Consider the following 18,843-nt stretch of genomic DNA (forward strand, 5'->3'; position numbering starts at 1 on the left):
GGCGCTGCGGGAAGGAGCACAGCCGGGTTAAGGGAGGCGGCCGGCGGCCCCTGCGCCCGCTCCCCTCCGCCGCTCACCTGCGCGCCGCGCACGCCACGGCCAGCACCAGCAGCACCAGCAGCATCCGCAGGGCCAGCGGGCCGCCCCACCTCGCCGCCCTCATCCCGGTCCCGGCAGCTCCCCTGCCACCGCCGCCTCGCCGGGGGCCGAGCCGCGGGCTGCAAGTTGGAGCGGAGCGGAGCACCGAGTCCCGCCGGCCCAACGCATGCGCGCAGCCCCCCGCCGCCCCGCTGCCCGTCATGGGGGCCGCCGGCTCGGCGGGGCTGGGTGCTCGCCGGGGAGCAGTGAGGCCGGCGGGGGTCCCCGAGCGGCCGCCACGCGTGGTCGCACACCCCCGGGGGAAGGGGAGGTGGGCGAGGGGGTCTGCGTGGGCAGCCGCAGCGAGAGGGAGTGGGGAGGGCAGTTGTGTGGAGAGCTCACGGTGATGCTAAGGTGACACGAGAGGTGACACAAAAGAGTGTCGGTGCATCCAAAGGGAATTACATGGCAGGGTGATGCGCATACTTCGCCCATTTGTGAGGGCTGGAGTCGTAGTTACACATCTGTCTGTCCCTCTGCTTTGTGATACCTGTCATTGGAGTGGTCCCCTGAAGTACCAGTAGTCTTTAGTGTCACCAAAAAAATGCAGGCGGTTATAGACAGCACTGCAGAGGTAGGTTTTGAGGAGAAATCTAAAGAACGGGGATAAATATGATGGGTGATGTTACAGTTCCTGTTAAAAAATATTTCAGGTATGTTCTTTTACGCGGTTCCCCAAAACTGGGCTTTGTCAGTGCTGGTGAGATGTCAGAAACACAACAGAAATAGTTGGTACCTGATGTGCTAACTCGCCTGTAGAAATTGAGCACCCATACACCTTTTTGTTGTGAGCAGCTCCCTTTATTTTAACATGCTGATTCATAGTGCAGAAAGCTGTGTACATATTTGTAGGACTGAGACCTTTGCTTCTATGCTTTTTAGGCCTGGTCCTGTCTTTATTTGTATGGGTAATTTTTTTGTAGAAATGAAACACGGTTACCACAATGGCCCAGAGATTATTTTTTCTGATAAATGGAATTCATTTTCTCTAGCTTTGCTTTTGTGTCACCTTCTGAAGCAGCTCACAGCAAAACTCTATTTAAATTGTCAGGTTAAGTATATCGTTTTAAATGCAGTGAATAGAGAAATACAAGTTTTCTTCTTAACAGAAGTATTTTACCACACTGGGCCACTAGAATGCAATGTCTCTCTTTGTCCCATTTCAGTGTTGTGATGCACTCACTACATACAGACGCTTATGAATCTGTGACTCATGTAAATAAGAGCCTAGCTTGTTTGCTTCCAGCAATAAGGCAACAGGATGGCTAAATTCAGTCACACAAGCAACTTTTCTGGGGATATTTTCACATGGAGATTCATAAGCACGTTGATCAAAGAGTTTCTTCATTGGGAAGAAGAAAGAAACTACTTAATCAAAATGAACCTTTCTTTGAGGAAAGATAGACTTCTGCATTATTTACTCTCAAGAAATTTAGAATTAAAAAAATATTCCTTTCAAAGACCTGAGCAACCTGATCTATCTTTGTGGTTAGTTCAGGTTGGAGAAGGAGTTGAACTTTGCTCTGAAAATGGGCACGAGAAAAGCTAGGTAACTTGCCCTTCCAATCATTTTTGAAATCTTGATACTCTAAAAGATGGTAACATCACTTTCTGTCTCTACTAATGGTTTGCTGATCTTTTATGCAAAGTATAGTTTCTATAAAACAAACTAATTTTATATGGAAACAACAGAGTTTCCAGCTGATTTGTTACCTCCAGTAGCCCCTGCTCACTGGCTGTTCTACACTACTGGGGAAAATGAAGGTCTAGTTTTCCTCAAAGATGTATATATATATAATTACTATTATTACTATTTTTCATTCTTTTTTACTTTGGTCTTCTGATTTTGGATTAAAAATGGTGCTGAACACTGGCATTTTCAATTGGCCAGGTCTTCCAATTCAAAATTGGATCTATCTGAAAATATTCTTAATGCATTGGAGAACTATTCGGGAGGCAGGAGACCTTTTCTCCATTAACACCAGTGACAGGACCTGCGGGAACGGGGTTAAGCTGAGGCAGGGGAAATTTAGGCTGGACGTCAGGAGGGGGTTCTTCACAGAGAGGGTGGTTGCACACTGGAACAGGCTCCCCAGGGAAGTGGTCACTGCACCGAGCCTGTCTGAATTTAAGAAGAGATTGGACTGTGCACTTAGTCACATGGTCAGAACTTTTGGGTAGACCTGTGAGGTGTCAAGAGTTGGACTTGATGATCCTTAAAGGTCCCTTCCAGGATATTCTATGATTCTATGAACTATCCGCCAATATCGCATACATCTCGAACAGCCAACTTTAATTGAAAAGAAACATATTTTGATTAAGATTGTATAGTACTTGTTTATTAAGAGACTGTGCTTATATATTGTAAGACCCTAAAGACTAAAGGCTAGAGCAGAGCTACCACAAATAGGAACTGTTCTCTATCATCTTGCCATTGCACCCAGCCCATGAAAGGTAGGGATTTTGTAATTCCACTTTATTATAGAGGTTGTCTGTTGCCTCCAAGGACAAAAGTGGCAACAATGAAAATTTGCATTATATTTCAAGAATATGTTTACAAAACATTTCACCTCTCACATTTAAAAGTGAGTATTAGAACAACGGCAAAATATGACAATAAAAGCTGCCAGACTGGAAACTTACAGGCTGTCTGATTTCTTTGCTGATGGCAAATTCCTCTGGAATTCTGTTGGGCAGATTTACAGCCATGAAAATGACAGCATTAAATATGTATCACCATGTATAGTCATACCTACGCTGGGAGAAAACAAAGTGGGCATAAATTTAACAAATGCAATAGTCCTACACAACAGCTGCTTGCACTCTCCTTTCTTGTCAGAGGAGCACATTTGATGAGTGAGATATATGCTTCTTGCTTGCTGAAATAAGGAGCACATGTGAATCTCTTCAGCTGGGAGTCACTTTGTCAACAGTGAAGTGTAAGACAACAAGTAATTTTACTTATCTGTTTAACTGATGCAGGGGTGCAGGTCTAAAATCCATGATTTATATATGTCACGTGGGCTGGCAGCAGTCCCTGGAAGCAGTCCATAAACTGAGAAATAGATTACGCCCTGTCATTTGTGCTGTTTTTAGCTAGTTGAAAAAGAATCCTAAAATAAAGCCTAAAGCAAGTGCAAAGAGAAGATTTGGAAAACAAAAAAATCAAAAGAAAAGAAAGAGAACTGGCAAAGGTGTGAGATAGAGGTTCCTCAGCCAGACCACAAAACTGGAACACTACTGGTTGTTCCGCCTCTGTTGATACCTCTCCCCACAACAGTGGGGACAGGGTCAGAGATCCACCAGGGATGACATGACCAGGGATGAAGAGGCCTGAGGGAGGAACAGTTGAGCAGCAGGGGTTATTGGTATATCTGCATTGTTCAGGTATTTGGAGAAAGAGCCCACCATAAGGGGTAGAACCATCCTAAAGTCAGTTTTAGGGCAATCAGCAGAACATGAAGGCCGAGCAAACTTTATAGGGTGCAATAAGGGTGGAGGAGCAATGTCTTGTTCCTCTGAGTAGTGGCAAGCATTTATGTGATGTCAACTGTGTTAGCTTCAGATATTTTCTAATGCCATCTCTGGACAGAAATAAGAGTTTGAAAGAAGACTTAGCTTCATGGGCAGAAGAGGCCAAAAAAAAAAAAAGAAAAAAAAAAAAGAAATAACATGACTATACTTTATACTACTTGATAACTTGGAAGCATTCCCCTTTCATTTCTTCCTACTACAAGGGAGGAATTTTAGGTCCTTCTCATATTCTTAAGCTCTCTGTTGTGTTTTTGTCTTGCCAAATGTCTCCTTAGTTGGCTTTTTCCTTGATTCAGAGAGTTTCTCTCCCCTCACCTAGTACATTAAGGCCTAGATTTTACTTCAAGTTTTGGAAATCATCAAGGTTTCCATTTCAGAAAATCAGCAAAATGTGTTTTGGTATTTTCTCTGTGTTGGGAAGATCTGAGGAGCTGGCCAGAGGAGTGGCAGCCATGTCAAGTTCCTGTCCACTCCCCCTTTGATGAAGGCAAAATATCACCTAACAGTCTCTCAGATGGGGAGCTGAGGAGAACATGTTGTGTACAATAGATTAAAAGCAAGCACACAAAAAAGAGTCTGTATGAAAACAAAGTATTACAAACATAGAGAAAAACCCAACAATTGAGTAATTCAGGAACCCAGAGTGAAAAATGCTTTTTGGTTCCTTTCCAGAATCCCCAAGGTGAAAGACAGGTTTTTACTTTGTTTCAGTGAGTTTTGGAACAGGACCTAAATGACCCTGGTATCTAAATCATACATAAATCAGAAAAGATTTGTTCATCTTTTTGGGCTGTGAGCTGGAAGAAGAAGTGTATATATTGCTCTGGGGTAATAGACAAGGAAGGGGAAATACACAAATGGTTCTCTGTGAGATAAAAGAGTGCTTACGAGTGCAGACCTCATCCATCCTGTTAAAACCATTCATCTCTTGAAGGCTGTCCCCTGGAATCATATATTTATCTTTGTAGAATATTCAGCTTCACCTTTTGTCCCTCGGGTCACTCGTTTTCACCATCAACAGTGAAAGTGCTTTATTTCTCATGTATAAGTGAGCTAATAGGTCAGGGAGGTGACTGCTGAGAACTGTTCATGTGGACAGTGTATTAGCTAAGAAGTGTTTATTTCTTAGTGTTAATCTCACATACTCTGATGCCTGTGTCCTGCAGAGAAATATTTAGAAAGCCAATTATGTGTTAAACATCCCAAATGAGACACAAAGTTGACAAAATGTCTGAACAGGGACGTGCATATGGTTTAAATACTGACCTATTTGATAATAATGCTTAGTATTTATACATTTTACATTTTAAGCCACGGCACACATTTGCACTAATTAATACTTCAAACATCCCTGCGACATATGTAAGCCTTATCCATGATTTACAGAACAAGAAATTCATACACGGAGGTCTGTGGATAAAAATTTTAAATGCAGATTTGGGTATTTGGTCTTCACAAGATCTGGGTCACTCCTACTTGTAAAAGCCTTCATATGCGTTTATGCGCTTAATATTAGATACTCCTATTGGGAAGATTTGGCCTAAATGACTTATCCAAGGTCACAGAAATCAGTGGGAGAGCTGGGAAAGGAACTGAAGTGTCCTTCTTTAAACATAAAAAGCAACTGAGCCATAAAACTACTTCTGTTTTTAAGTGTATTATGCTTTGGGAATTTAATAATTACAATAATGAATAGATTTTGCTTTATTTCGTGCTATTCTTGAATATTCAATCTAGTGCATAAGATGAGAGATACTGCAGCTGCACTGGATCAGTCCCATGGTATATCCAGACTAGCACCTGTATGACTGGGGCCAAGAGGTATTTCTAGTGGTGTGAAATACATGTAGTTTCAGTGGACTTGTCTATTTGAGGTACCTTCTTCCTAGGCTTTATCAGTTCTCCATCAATCCACACACTTAGGTAAAAGCAAGATGTTATTGTACTTCATTAATAATTGTTGTACTTTTATTTGGTATAAAAGCAGAATGCCCTTTATGCTGGATAAGAAATACTCCAAGAAAATTGAAAAGGTGAGGATCTCCCCAGAGCTACCTGCTCTAACTCTGAGGGTGGCTGTACTTTGAATCAATGACTTGCCTTTGATGAAACCATTGGATGGGAAGATGAGATTATACAGAGGACCAACTCAGCAGCTCCAGGCTGCTGAGACATCCTGGCCTGTTCAAAGCAAGTTTTGTCTGGAGGAAAAGGGGTTTGAGTGTCTGGAGGTAAAGGTGTTTGAGTGTCTGGAGGTAGGGGCCGCTTCATCATAGTGGTGCTTCTAGCTTTAAGAATGAGACTATAGACTGTGTGGAGAAGTTAGCTGGCTCCCTGTATAGCTGTACAGTGGGGTTGTCTCCCTCTTGTCCACTGAAGAGGAAATAATGCCCCTGCTAGGCTTACATACCTCCCTGCCTAAGTACTGAAGGAGATCTAGGAACCAGCTGTTAAAAGTGGTTAACAAGATACCTCACCTTGCAAATTAGCCTCAACTGCCATTGCTTTCAGTGGGAGGGAACAGGGCACCATGCCTTCCAAAGCAGGTCTCAGCCCCTTGCAAATGATATTCAGGTACACTTAAATTACTTGATGGAATGATGAATTTTCTTTTTCTTCCACCCACTTATTTTATCAAAGTGTTCTGGGCCTGATGCTGCTGTCACAATGCCTGTAAGACAAAAACAGCCCCCTTGTGCTGCCCACTGCTGCCACAGCACCCTTCCCTTTTTGGTGATAAGATGTTGATGAGATAAAATTCCCCTCAGTAATTTTTTGAGACATGAGTAATGCCACTCCATGCAGCAACCACCAGATGGTAATGAAGAGCAGACTGGTTATGTGTCTTCTCTAGATTAAGTGTATTACTGTAATGGCAATTTTTGCCTTTGTAAGCAGAGATTACAAGTGCAGCTGTAAATGCCAATTTGCTCAGCTCTTTACAGACTCCTGGGTCACTGCAAAAGTCTGCTTAGCAGCTCTGTTTGCATAAAGAACTCATTGTGTTTGTTTTTATACTAAAGCATTTTAAAGGGGATGTTTTTCACCTGACACAAGTGCCTGTGTTATTAGCTGATAAGATTATTTGGTACAGATAATGCTATCATTAAAAGGAGGATTTTGACTGTAGTTGGTGTGTAACCATGCAAGCTATTTCTTGTAAGAAGATAAATGCAGAGCATTTTATGGTGAGTGTATGCCTTTCTCCTGCTGGAGCCATAATATTCCTCAAGACGTTATAAGATAAAAGTTGCATATCTTCTAAAGCAGAAAGGAAGGTCTCTCTTTTAACGTGCGTGCTTGACATCTGCAAAGAGAGTGGCAGTGGGGAATGGGCTTCTTGTCCTCTCCCTGCAAACAAAACGAATGTGTCTTTACTGAGCATCACTGTCAGTGCAGAGGTGGTGCTGAGCACGGCGAACCACCCCCCAGCACAGCGACAAGTGGGAAGAGCAGCACAAGCAGAGCCTCCTCAGTACTGCCAGCCCCAGGCTTGGGAGAATCAGAAGTCAGCCCCAACAGAGCTCGCAAGGTTCAGAAGTCCCAGTTCTGCTTCTCTCTGCCTGCAGGATTCAGGGGTCTTCACGCAGTACCTTTTAAAATACCTGGTTCAATTATGTAGGTTTTTCTCAACTACTTCACAACCCAGAGACTTTATGCTCTTGCTTTTAAAGATAAAAAAGGCTCACCTGCCTTCAAGAGACCCGGCAAGCCAGGCACCGTGCCAGTAAGAAGAAAATCACTAGAGCTGTTGCCACTGGCTTCAGCGTGAGTCAGCAGCCAGACCTATGGCTCCCGTGGCAAGTTTAAGTCATTCCCCAGGCATCTGCCCATGACTCACGTACTTCTGAGATTAATAGATGTGCAGTGAGCAGGAACACGAAGCCTTTCAAGGAGGGGGCTTGCTGGTGCCTCTGCTCTCCCACTGCCTCCGGGAACAGGCACCAGCAGTGAGATGCAGCTATCTTATCTGCCTCTGTGTCCCTTGCCCCTCTCTCTGCCCTGCATACTGGCTCTGAAAGCTGCAGAAGGTTTGCTACTGTTGCTCAGGGCAACCAAAATTTTTGACACATTTTTCATTAAACTTGGCAGCCATGACAGAGGAAGGCAGGGAGTAGGGTAGTGGTTTCCTAGATTCCTCCTCATAACCCTGGATACCCTGTCCTTCACACTGCTTTTAGAAAAAAATCTGTTTCTCCCTGCATGAAGAGATCTTCACATATTTTCTGGGGATGCCCATTTTAGAGTCAGAACTCAGGAGCCCTGCTTTATCCTCCACCCTGCCACTGAGGAGGTGGCTGTAGCCTGCCCTGCTGGCCCCGGTAGCACAGGAGTCCTGGTGCAGATATAGCGTAGGTCAGTGATATGCCCAAATACATAAGCATGTATGCCAGGGTAGCAGCAGGGCTAGATGAGAAACGGAAGAGAGAGGTACAGGAAATCTGTAATGCTTTCTTGCTGAGGACATTTTTTGCCCCAGTTCCTACCAGCAGTGCTTCCACTAGCACTTTTCCAACGTGGTGTGTAGACTGCAGGTCCCCTTAAATACGAAGCTCACAGCTTACCTCCTTAGACATCCATGTGTCAATCACTAGAAGAATCCACATGAATCCTATTGCAATCAGTAATAGCAATATATCCATGTGTATGCTTGTATATATATGCGTGTATATATTTGGTACTCAAAGGATTTTCTAGCCTTATTCCAAGGTATCGAGGACATGTGTGTTAAAATAACCATGGTACTGTAGAACAGTCTTGTAAATACCATATGTCAGAGGAAAAAATATACAGCTAAATGCATGTCGGCATCAGTTCCTGCAGTTCCGTAGGAGTTCTGGCCATGGAAGTGAAGCAAAGCTGGGCCAGCTGAAGGTTACAGTTTTACATAGAGCTTATGCTGTGCTTTCAGAGGATAACTGAGGTGGTGACTAGAGAACTGAACTGGGACCCAGCGGACAGATATTAAGCAACTTACCTCTGTGGTGTCGGGTTACCACTTAAGCTTTTTTGTATCTCGGTTTCCAGCAAAATAAAAATAACAGTGCTTTCTGGTACTCAGTCCTTAGTCTTATCTAGCTAGATTACAAGCTCTTGCAAGAAGGAACTGCATCTGGTATCGTGTTGGCTATGATGCATTCAGTAGGATCATTTTAAAACTGGAGGTAACTTCATGATCAGATATTGAAATAAGCTGGTGCAGTCTTGTAGTAAATGTACTAATGGCAGAACTACAGCGGGGAGGGAAATCTGGACTAGAAGAAGAGTGGCAAGGAGCTGCAGCATCTATTTTACTGTTCCCAGAGCAGAAATTAAATTGCAGTCAACATAGCTAGAACCCAGACTGCTTAAAAATAACCATATCTCTAGAGGTATAGTCAAGGCCCATAGTAAGCAGACTTCCCCACTGATACTTGTCCCTGAACAGAGAGTTCAGGCTTCTCTTGAGCTCCAGATTAAAGTCATGATAAAGCCAAGGGCAGGTGTATTTTCTGTGGGTTCCCACAATCTCTTTAATATGTGTGGATGTGAGAGAAGAGGTGAGTAAAAGTCCCTTGCACCCTTGAGGAGATGAAAGAAAGGAATCCTCTAGTTATCCATACTGAAAAGGTATCCGTATCTTTTCTTGGTCATCTACCAAAAATGGAATTAGGGTATAAATTGTCCAAGGAATGGATTTTCTACCAGTAAGCTTTAAAAAGGATGCATGGGAAGACCAGCAGTTTGACCAGGACTGTAAGAAACTGTAGTGATATGGGGAGAAACTGAAAAAAAATAAAAAATCTATGAAATCATTGACTTAGCTTTTCAGATAAAGAAACATGTAGGTGCTTGGCAGTGACCCCAGTTTTATCTCCTCTCTTTCCTAAGTGTTAGAGGCTTTTAACTATGTAATTTATAGTTGAGCATTAAAGATTTTCCTAGTCTCTTCCAAATAAGCTTGGCTGTCTTTATGGATTTGATGCCAGGACTAAATCATGTCAAAATCTGCAGAGTAACGAAATCTCCCAGGAAAAAGGTTACAAACTAAAATTTACCTGTAGAACCTGCAATATTGCTGAAGCCTATGGTTTACAAAAACCAGACCAAACAAACAAAACAACAACAAAAAAAACATGAAAGGCTAGATAATGTTTCCACAAGAAAAGTACCAACTTTATTTTTGTTTCTACTTAATCTGATAGTAAAGTAGAAATGGTAAGAGTGATGATTTTTTTTTTTTCCTGCTTCTCTGTGTGTTGTGATAAATAAAAAATCCATCCATAGCTTTGGATAAAACTGCTTTTGAAGCATAGCCAGAATATCTGCTTCATCAAAAAGAATTAGGGGGGGTACATCAGCTTAGGGGCAGTAAAAAAAAAAAAAAAAAAAAAAAAAAAAAAGTCTATTTAAGTTATTCAAGTGCTTTCTGAGCATATGGTGCCAGGCAAAAATAGTCCCCTTCTTACAATAGTCCATGATGGGTGAGATATCTTGGGAGAAATCTTGGAAGAATTGGTGGTAAAAACTGGAGAAGCTGAGAAAATGCTGAATTCAGAAAACATATTTAGGGACCATCAATCCAGACTGTGACCACTAAAACCTTCTTCGAGTCATCAAGTTCTTTTAGAGATGATATAACCTAGAAATTCTTTGAAGTGATCAAAGACCATTTGAAGTAGTATTTTTAAAATTAGCGTATATCTGCTAGTGACAAACACTCACCCTGGGAGGTTTTGTATGTATCTATGCTACAAAGACATACAAAAGAATCTGGAATTCTCTCAAGATTTAGTTCAAAAATGTTGAAAAGTAGCCAGGGCAATGGATATACCAAAAAGCAGAAGCAAGTACTCAAAAGTAATATATCTGGCTTACAGGACTGGTTAATGTCTTTCTGAACTGTTTTATGTTCCCTTCAAGCCTAGTTTTGTAAAAGTTTCAGCAACATACAAATGATGCACTCATTCAGAGATTGCAGACAGCAGTCTCTGTTTTCAGTATTAATCCGAGTGAATTTTGATAGTGCGGGATCTAAGGAAGATACAAACTGCTGATACCTTTAAGAAGTGTTTGAACTCATTTTCTAGTTCTGGAGAAAGTAATCTCTCATTTAGTTTTAGGACTTGTAGGGAGTAAATGCAGCCAAATAGCACCTGATCCTACATCAGTATAACCCGTGGCAGGCAGGATGCGATGGAATGGTACTATGTCTACCTTTTCTTATCAAAAACAGTCTGAGCATCTTCTTAGAAGCCATGAATACTTATTTCCTGGTGCCCTGACATGGTACGTCCACAGATCTTTCAACCTGTTACCTTTACTGAGAAGATATAAGATACCATTATTATTATTCTTTTGTTATAAAGAATCTGGGAATCATGCAAAGAACAGATCGGTTCCTAAAATCACTGGGAGGGGAATAACTGAGTTTCTTTGATCTCTACCTGTAGCGGTACTATCAGATCTGCAGCATCCACATTCCCTATGACTCCAGGCATGGATCTGAGAGGGGGTGACTGGTAACATTTCTCAGGACATTCACATGGAGAGATTATTACTGGTGAATACCGCTCAATTTTGCTATTTCAGTTCACACAGGTGTCTGTACATATGCAGAACGTAATAAAACAATCTAAACCCAAGGGTGTCCCCTGCTCTGCCAGGATGTTGCTGGCTTCCATCCACAGCAGCTGCTAGAAGAGGCAGTGCTGTAGAACTGGGTTTTGTTCTGTATCTGTGACCAGCCAGCAGAATTCTTCCCATTTCTGAATTGCCATCTATTGCTCTCCATTTAAATTTGTGAGTTTGGCTTCTGCCAGCAAAATTTTTTGAGATATTCCTAGATCAGATAATCTCATTGTTCTGCAGCAAGGGATGACTTTTTTTTGCAAGGGACAGTAAAACTAGCAATCCTCTTTACTGAAGGCCAGTTGCAAGTATTCCCTTGGCATAGTCCATGCAATAGCATGGGACAAGGACTAGCCCAGAAAAATAAATTATATCTGTTTATAGATAAAAAGTGCCTGATTAACTCAGGCAAATTTATCTGATGTGGGGAAATTAGACTCATGAAGAGCTGCTGATCTATCCCGCTGTTGTTCCTGACCAGATTGCAAATGGAGCCAGGGCAGTGGGCTCTTGCAGGCACATTGGTTCCCACCTGTGTTTGGAGTTAAACAGGCTGCTCCCACAGCATCATCAAGAGAGCTAAATGACCTTGGACATCCTACTGTCTGAGTTGTCTAAGCTTGTAAGTACTGCATGGAGCACGTGTGTTGTCTGTAGGCAGGCTGCCCACTATGTTAGGTTCCACAGAGCATTAATTGTTGCAGCAAGACAGTAAGGGGATGAGGATCTAGCAGAACAAACAAACAAAACAAAACAAAACAAAACAAAACAAAAGATTTAAATAGAGAAGGAAAGGCTGGAGTAGCTGAAAGCCAATGAATTCCTTGAGCCTAGCTTTGGTCGGGACTTGGCTTAAATATCACAGTGCTATGGCTGAAGTAGTCATTCAGCCCTCTTTTTCAGTCTGTCTTGAAGGCATGGTGAATTCAGAGGGGATAAAGCTGTGAGCCAAAATAATCGGTACTTTCTATTGTGATAAGACCACCTTAGTGCCCAGTGCCTTTTCTTTACTAAGGAAGATGCAAAACAGAGTGGTCGTACCTGGGAGGAGGTTGCGGATGGGTAATGCCTGCATTTCATCTGACAAAATATTAGAGAGAATAGAGTAGTAGTAATCTGCAGCGGCCTAAATGGGGCTTTTAAAATTGGAAGCAGAGCTGACTGCCTAGACAGAGGTTTTGTTGTTGTTTTTTTTTTTTTTTTTTTTTTTTTTTAAAGATAAACAGCATCAGCAAACTAAATGTATTTGAAGCACAGCTTTAATTGTTTTTCAAAGGAATCAGCAAAGGGCACCCTAGCTGGAACAAGCTCTGAAGTACAATCAGGAAGATTTCAAGTGTCCAGTAGTTTTGAAGATAATCAGGCGTTTCAGTGCTTGGAGATAGTGTAGCATAATGAATAAGGCTTTTTCATGTCAGCATAGGCAGGGCTGTAGTCTTGAAGTCGATTACAATACCTGCTCCATGTGCTCCTGCACGATGAACTTCACACGCTTCATTAAAGTTGACACGCATACTGATTACCAAACCTAAACAACTCTGCAACACACCTAATCAGAAGGACAAGTTGTTTATTTTCAGTACCTGTTGTATTGGGGGAAAAACAGCCCGTACTCTTCTCTTCCCTCTCCCTCAAAGCCCCAACCATCCCAACGGTCTCTGACAGAAAAGCAACACTTTACAGTGGGTTTTACAGCAAATTATGCAAGAATCCCTTGGACCTTGTATAATGGAAATTATTTGGGTCACCAAACCTGGCTTCCTAATTATAGGAAAGGAAAAAAAAAAAATACAATGCAAAGCCATTCCCTTATTCTAGCATTTTTTTTGCTTCCAGAAAGCCGGGATAACCCACTCACTCCCATCCATTTCGGGTGTGTTTTAACCCTGCAGTCACATCTCTTTCCTCATCCCAGAGCCTGGTATACCTCCAGCTGGTGTGGAGGGACCTTCCTGCTCCCAAACCCTCCTCGCAGGGCAAATTCTCTCTTTCCCTCCTGGTTTTGGTTTTGCTTCCCCCTCAGGGAGAAAAGAGGATCGGGACAGCAAAGACTTCAGCCCTCAGTCATGAGCAGAGCACAGAGGGGAGAGAAACCTTCCCCTCACAGACACCCAGCTCTGCCACCCGGGGCTCGGTTCGGGGCTCACCGGCCCCCTCAGGGCGCCCGGGGCCGAGATCCGCCTCCCCCCGCGGCTCGGCCCGGCTCCTCCCTCCCCGGGGAGGCCGCTACCGGGCGGACTCCTCGCCTCGCCGGCCGCCCGGAGGGTGCCGAGGCGGCCCCGGGTGGGAAGAGCGAGGCGGGGCAGAGCGGGGCGGAGGCGGGAGCGGCGGGGCCCGGTGCCTGTTGCCCCGAGGGAGTTAACGGCGCGGGGAAAGTCGCCTCTCCTCCGCCCCTGCCCGCCGCCGCCGCCGCCTGGTAACCGGGGGGGAGCCGCGCATGTAGGGCCGCCGGGGGGCTGCCGCCGCCGTCCCCGTCCCCCCGCCCCGGAGCAAGGCGTTTAACGTGGCCAGGCGTGAAGTATGGCATGCAAAGATGGTTTCTGCCAAGGAGCCAGCCATCGCCATGTCCTCGGGTCTCTCCATCGCCCTCCTGCACTGCCTGTGCCTGGCGACGTGGTGAGTACCCCCCGGCGGCGGGGCGACCCCCGCCCGGTGCCGCCGAGCCGGCTCCCGGCGGCTCCTCTCTCACCCGCTCTCCCTCTTTGCCTCGTAGTCTCAGCGGGCCGCCGGGACAGAGCAAAAAAGAGGAGAAATTGTGGCCGGAGAATTTCACCAGCATCCTGAACAGCCTCCTGGATGGCTATGACAACCGGCTGCGCCCGGGATTCGGGGGTACGGCCGCCGTGCCCGCGGGCGGGGGGTGCGGGGGGCAGCGCTGAGTCCCCCGGGGAGCGGAGGGGAGAAGGGCCCGGTCCTCGGGGTGCTGCCGTCGTGCCGGAGCGAAACCGGGGAGCCGGCGTGTGTGGGCTTGGCAGGGAAGGGAGAAGCTGCCCCACAGCCCGGGGCCGGCGGATTTTGTCCCCCCTTTAAGTGTCGCGGATGGGGTCCGAGCAGAAGCGGGTCCGGGGCTGGGTACCGCGCTGCGGGGTCAGGTCGGGGGTGGGCGCCCTCCCTTCAGCGAGTTGGGGACGAGCAGCGCTCGGCTGCTCCGGGTCCAGCTCCGGTTTAGTAGTTAACTGGGGGTAGGAATCAGAAGCGGAGCGCCGAGTCTGCCCGCATCCGCCGTGTGGACTCGGGGTCCCGCTCCCCCGCGGTGCCCCCGGCTGGTCCGGCGCAGCTCGGTGCTGCTGAGCAAGCAGCCGGGCTCGCCGGTCGGTGTGGGGCGTGCTGGTCGCCTGTAGGGGCTCGGGACCGAAAATAACTGGGATCGGGATGGAATTCATTCCATTATCTGGCATGCCAATCTAAAAATACAAATTTAAAAGTTTTTTTAGAAAAGAGAGATGCTACAGCCCGTCTCATGATGCAGTAAGCCAGCAAGAACATCTTATGGGCTGCCTCTTCCTATACGGAATTGAATGAGATCCTTGCGTAGGTTTATGTTGCGAAATACTTTCTTCCTCCCCTGAAAGTACCTTCTTCATACACGTGATGCATCCACACTGACATGTATGCCAACGCATGCCATGTACTGGGCTCACATGCATGATCTTGATCATTAAAGGACAACAGCAAGCATCATTGATCACTTCTTTATTATTTTGGGTATATCGAATAAATGAGGCCTTCCATAGCTCAGTTTAAACGTTATGCGAGAATAAAGCTAAATTTAGTGGAGCACCCCGAGGAGTCATTGAGAACAGGTAGCCTTTTCCATTTCAGTCTCTGCAGAGAGGTTACAGACACTTCTGCATGCGTACAAGAGATGTGCTATGTTTGGTATCATTTTAGGTTGAATGCCAACTAATTAGTCATCTTGCAAAGATGCTTTATGAGCATTATCAGATTTCCAAAATTAAACAACTACTAAATATGTGATGTGACATATAGTTTATGCTGATTTTTATTTCGATACAGTTGTCCTTTGCAGGATATTTTGCAAAAGTAGTCTTTCAGCAAAATGCTATCAAGAAGGAAAAGTTCCTTGTATCTCCTTGAACTTTCATAACTGCAGTATTGAAGTAGATGGCACAGGGAGATAAAACCTTCAGATTTCATCCTGAGGAAGGCACTTCTGGCTGTATATTTCACAAAATTGATATTTTATTGTTTCTTGCTTCTTCCTTACAATATCTAAACCATCCATCTTTGAGTTTTGAACTTCTAAGTAACACATGGAAAAAAATACTTCAATTTTTTAAACAATGCCTAGCACCCTAGCTCATTGCAGTGAGTTATCTTCACCTGATTTGACAGGAACAGCTTTTAACTAAAAACTGAAACCAACATAAATGTAAAGTTCTCTAAGTGGTCAGATCCGACCTTTTGACATAACTCAACAAGATGTGTGGATTAATTATTAAAATGTATACTGTCCAAATTCAATTTTCCCTGTATTTCTTGGGTTTTGCTGATAAATCTTTATGCCAAATGGGACTCACATATTGGAAATGGGTCACTCATTATTATAGAGCGTTGCAAACAAATGTCATAAGGGGTGGGAATATTTAGAGATGGAAAGTATAGTGTGCTTCAGTAATGCTAAAGCTGTGTCACTTTCTGATGAGCAGCAGAATATTTATTTTTGTTTTATTCTTGAAGCTGATTCACCATCTAGATTGCACGTGGCTCAAAATGAAACGAAAGTTTTATTTTAAGAACAAAAGGCCTCACAGAGTTTTGACCGATGCTGATTTTAAACTACAAATCGATGAAACCATTTCTAATTCTGGCAAAAGTGATGTTTAAAATCAGACTTGGGGAGCTAGCCAAATTCTGAATTTTGCCGGCATATTTCAGAGTTATATTCCACAAATAACAATTCATGAAGATTTTTGCATGCAGAGCAAAGGAGGAAACATTAGATTTTAGAGGTTTCCTAACACTGGATACAAATGACTAATTAGCACAATTGTTGGTAGCTATAAAGGAGAAGTGAAATCACCTGAGTGTGCTTACAAATGTAGTTACGGTCCCTCAGGAGGGTTTTCAACATCAGTGGAGTATGTGGAAGCTTGCCCTGGTACATCTTATGCAGGAACATAGCGTATGTTGAGGGTAAACAGAATTAAGTTCTCCATGTCACTTGATGGACATTGTGCATTACAAAGTTGCTTTATGAAACAGGTAAAAAAAAAAAAAAAAAAGTTGCTGTTACTTACTAATAATTGCAAGGTTTACTAGCATAATAAATAAAACCAGAAGAGTTCATGAAGAAAGTTATTCATGACTCTTTAAGTGGAAGCTCCCCTCAACTTTGGGGGATGGGAATCTAAACCCTTAGCAGGAGCAAGAGAGAAGGAAAGAGACTTTGGCCAGAAGTTTAATTAAGCAAAGCAGAATAGGCAGTTTTGTGTAGGGGGGGGGGGGAAACAAACAAACAAACCTCAAGTGCTCTCAGGAAGACATTAAATGCATAGCAGCTTTGAATTTCAGTGGTGGGAAAGTATTTAGGGACTAAAGAAAAAAGTAACGCAGTGTAGTTTTAAAATGGTGTAGTGGAATTTAAGTCAGTTACATTCTGTACTCTCTGTGTGCCATTTTGCCATTATCCTGAATATCAGGATGCAGTTTGTAACGTGTGGATTTCCCAATCAAAACCACTGTTTATCTAACAGATCATAAGCTTAGGGTGTTTACAGAAGTCACCTGCGGTGTGATTAATGAAAAGCATTATCTGCTGTAAAACTTCAGGTGTTACCTGGGTGCTATTTTTATTGAGCTGTAAAACTTTGAAGGAAGATCATTTCAACTTACGCCCTGACTCCAGTTTTCATCTGCTTTTTAAAAGTTTACATATGACACACAACGAAGGCAAACTCTCTAGAAAATTGCAAAACCTTGATTTTCTCCAAAAATCCATTACTTTTCCACGGGTGATTAGTTTCAAAATGGTTGTAGAACTCCAGATGACATTTTGACAGGAGCATTATTCACTTGACATAAAAGGCCTGAATCTGATTTGCCATTTTAACACTTCTATGGTTTTAGGCTTTACCTGAGGAATTCCTGATAGAAGGGCCTGACAGACCTGATTAAAACCTGTGCTGGATTAAAGAACCACAGAATGGTTAAGGATGGAAGGGACCACTGTAGGCCATCTGGTCCCATCTCCCTGCTCAGGCAGGGTGCCCAGAATAATGTCCAGGCAGCTTTTAAGGATCTTCAAGAAGGGACACTCCCCAACCTCTCAGGACAACCTGCACTTGGTCACCCTCACAGCACAGAAGTGCTTCCTGATATTCAGGGGGAACTGCTGGTGTTACAGTTTGTGCCTACCGCCCCTTGTCCTGGCACTGGACACCACTGAAAAGAGCCTGGCTCCCTCCTCTTTGCATCCACCCTTCAGGTATTTACACACAGTAATGAGATCCCCTGAGCCTCCCCTTCCCCAGGCTGAGCGGTCCCAGCTCCCAGCCTCTCCTTACACAGAGAGGCTGCAGTCCCCTCAGCATCCTGATGGACCTCTGCTGGACTCTCTCCACGTATGTCCACATCTCTCTGGGGAACCCGCAACTGGACTTAGTGCTCAAGGTGTGGTCTCACCAGTGCTGAGTAGAGGAGAAGGATCACATTTTGTTATATATGTATATATTATTAAAAGGTCATAACTTTGCAATGTTATGATATCTTTTAAAACTTTCATGACATGCTAACTCACTTAAGCCTGTGCTTAGCAAAGCAAGAAGAAATGAGATAACTGAAGTGAGAGGGAAGAGCATCACTCCATATTCCTGTGTATTTGCTAATTCTAATAAATTTTTCTGCTAGGCATGCCTTTAATCTTGGGCAACTTGCTTTTTGTTCAGACCTAAGAAAGAAGGTGTTTTATGGCTTGCCTGCTGTTCAAGGCTCTTAGGTTGACTGAGAAACCCACTGATGTTAGGTCTTAAAAGCCCCTTCTGAGGCTGACAGTATTGCCCTCAGCATGTTCCTATCTCCTTGTGGTGTGATTGCCCATAAGTCAGTGAAGACTGGAGAAATCTCTGCTCTTGAATCTGTTTATTTGTGTGAGGTGCAGTCTGGCACAAAGTGCAAGTCTTACTATCAGCTAGTGAAGTGGTGATAGCTCTCCACCTTTCTGTTCACGAGTTGCTGGCATGCTGGCTCATGAGTAGAAGGAACAGAACCACGTTAGTTCATTTTCCTTTTTCTTTTCTTCCTCTTTTCTTACTCTTTCTCATGATCTTGTGTTTGTGAAAGTGCAGCTGAATACCTGGTGAAATTACATATGTTGGCTATCATCTCCCCTAAGTAAAGTATGGGACAGCCTCTCTGCCCCTAGTAGGCTGTGTAATGTTCAGCATATGAACATTGTTACTGAAGAGTTTCATTTCCTTTCAAGGCAAAATGAGTGAGTGTAGTCAAGAAATACATGCAGGATAAATTTGAAGAGCAAAGACATCTTTTTTTTTTTTTTTTTTTTTTTTTATAGAATAGAACTATATCTACATGATTAAA

At 43.8% G+C, this 18,843-nt stretch overlaps 1 protein-coding gene across 1 annotated transcript in view; it reads left to right on the top strand.

Moving 5' to 3' along the window:
- The first annotated feature begins 13,607 nt into the window (after nucleotides 1-13,607).
- The window catches only part of GABRA4 (gamma-aminobutyric acid type A receptor subunit alpha4), a 40,296-nt gene continuing 35,060 nt past the window's right edge, over nucleotides 13,608-18,843 (top strand). The window contains exons 1-2 of the mRNA XM_082758564.1: nucleotides 13,608-13,899; nucleotides 13,997-14,115. Of these exons, the coding sequence (XP_082614690.1) occupies nucleotides 13,817-13,899; nucleotides 13,997-14,115 (202 nt within the window). The 5' untranslated portion in view covers nucleotides 13,608-13,816. The remainder of the gene's footprint in view (nucleotides 13,900-13,996; nucleotides 14,116-18,843) is intronic.

Source organism: Aythya marila, assembly GCF_965140915.1.
Source record: "Aythya marila genome assembly, chromosome: 4".
Lineage (NCBI taxonomy): Eukaryota > Metazoa > Chordata > Aves > Anseriformes > Anatidae > Aythya > Aythya marila.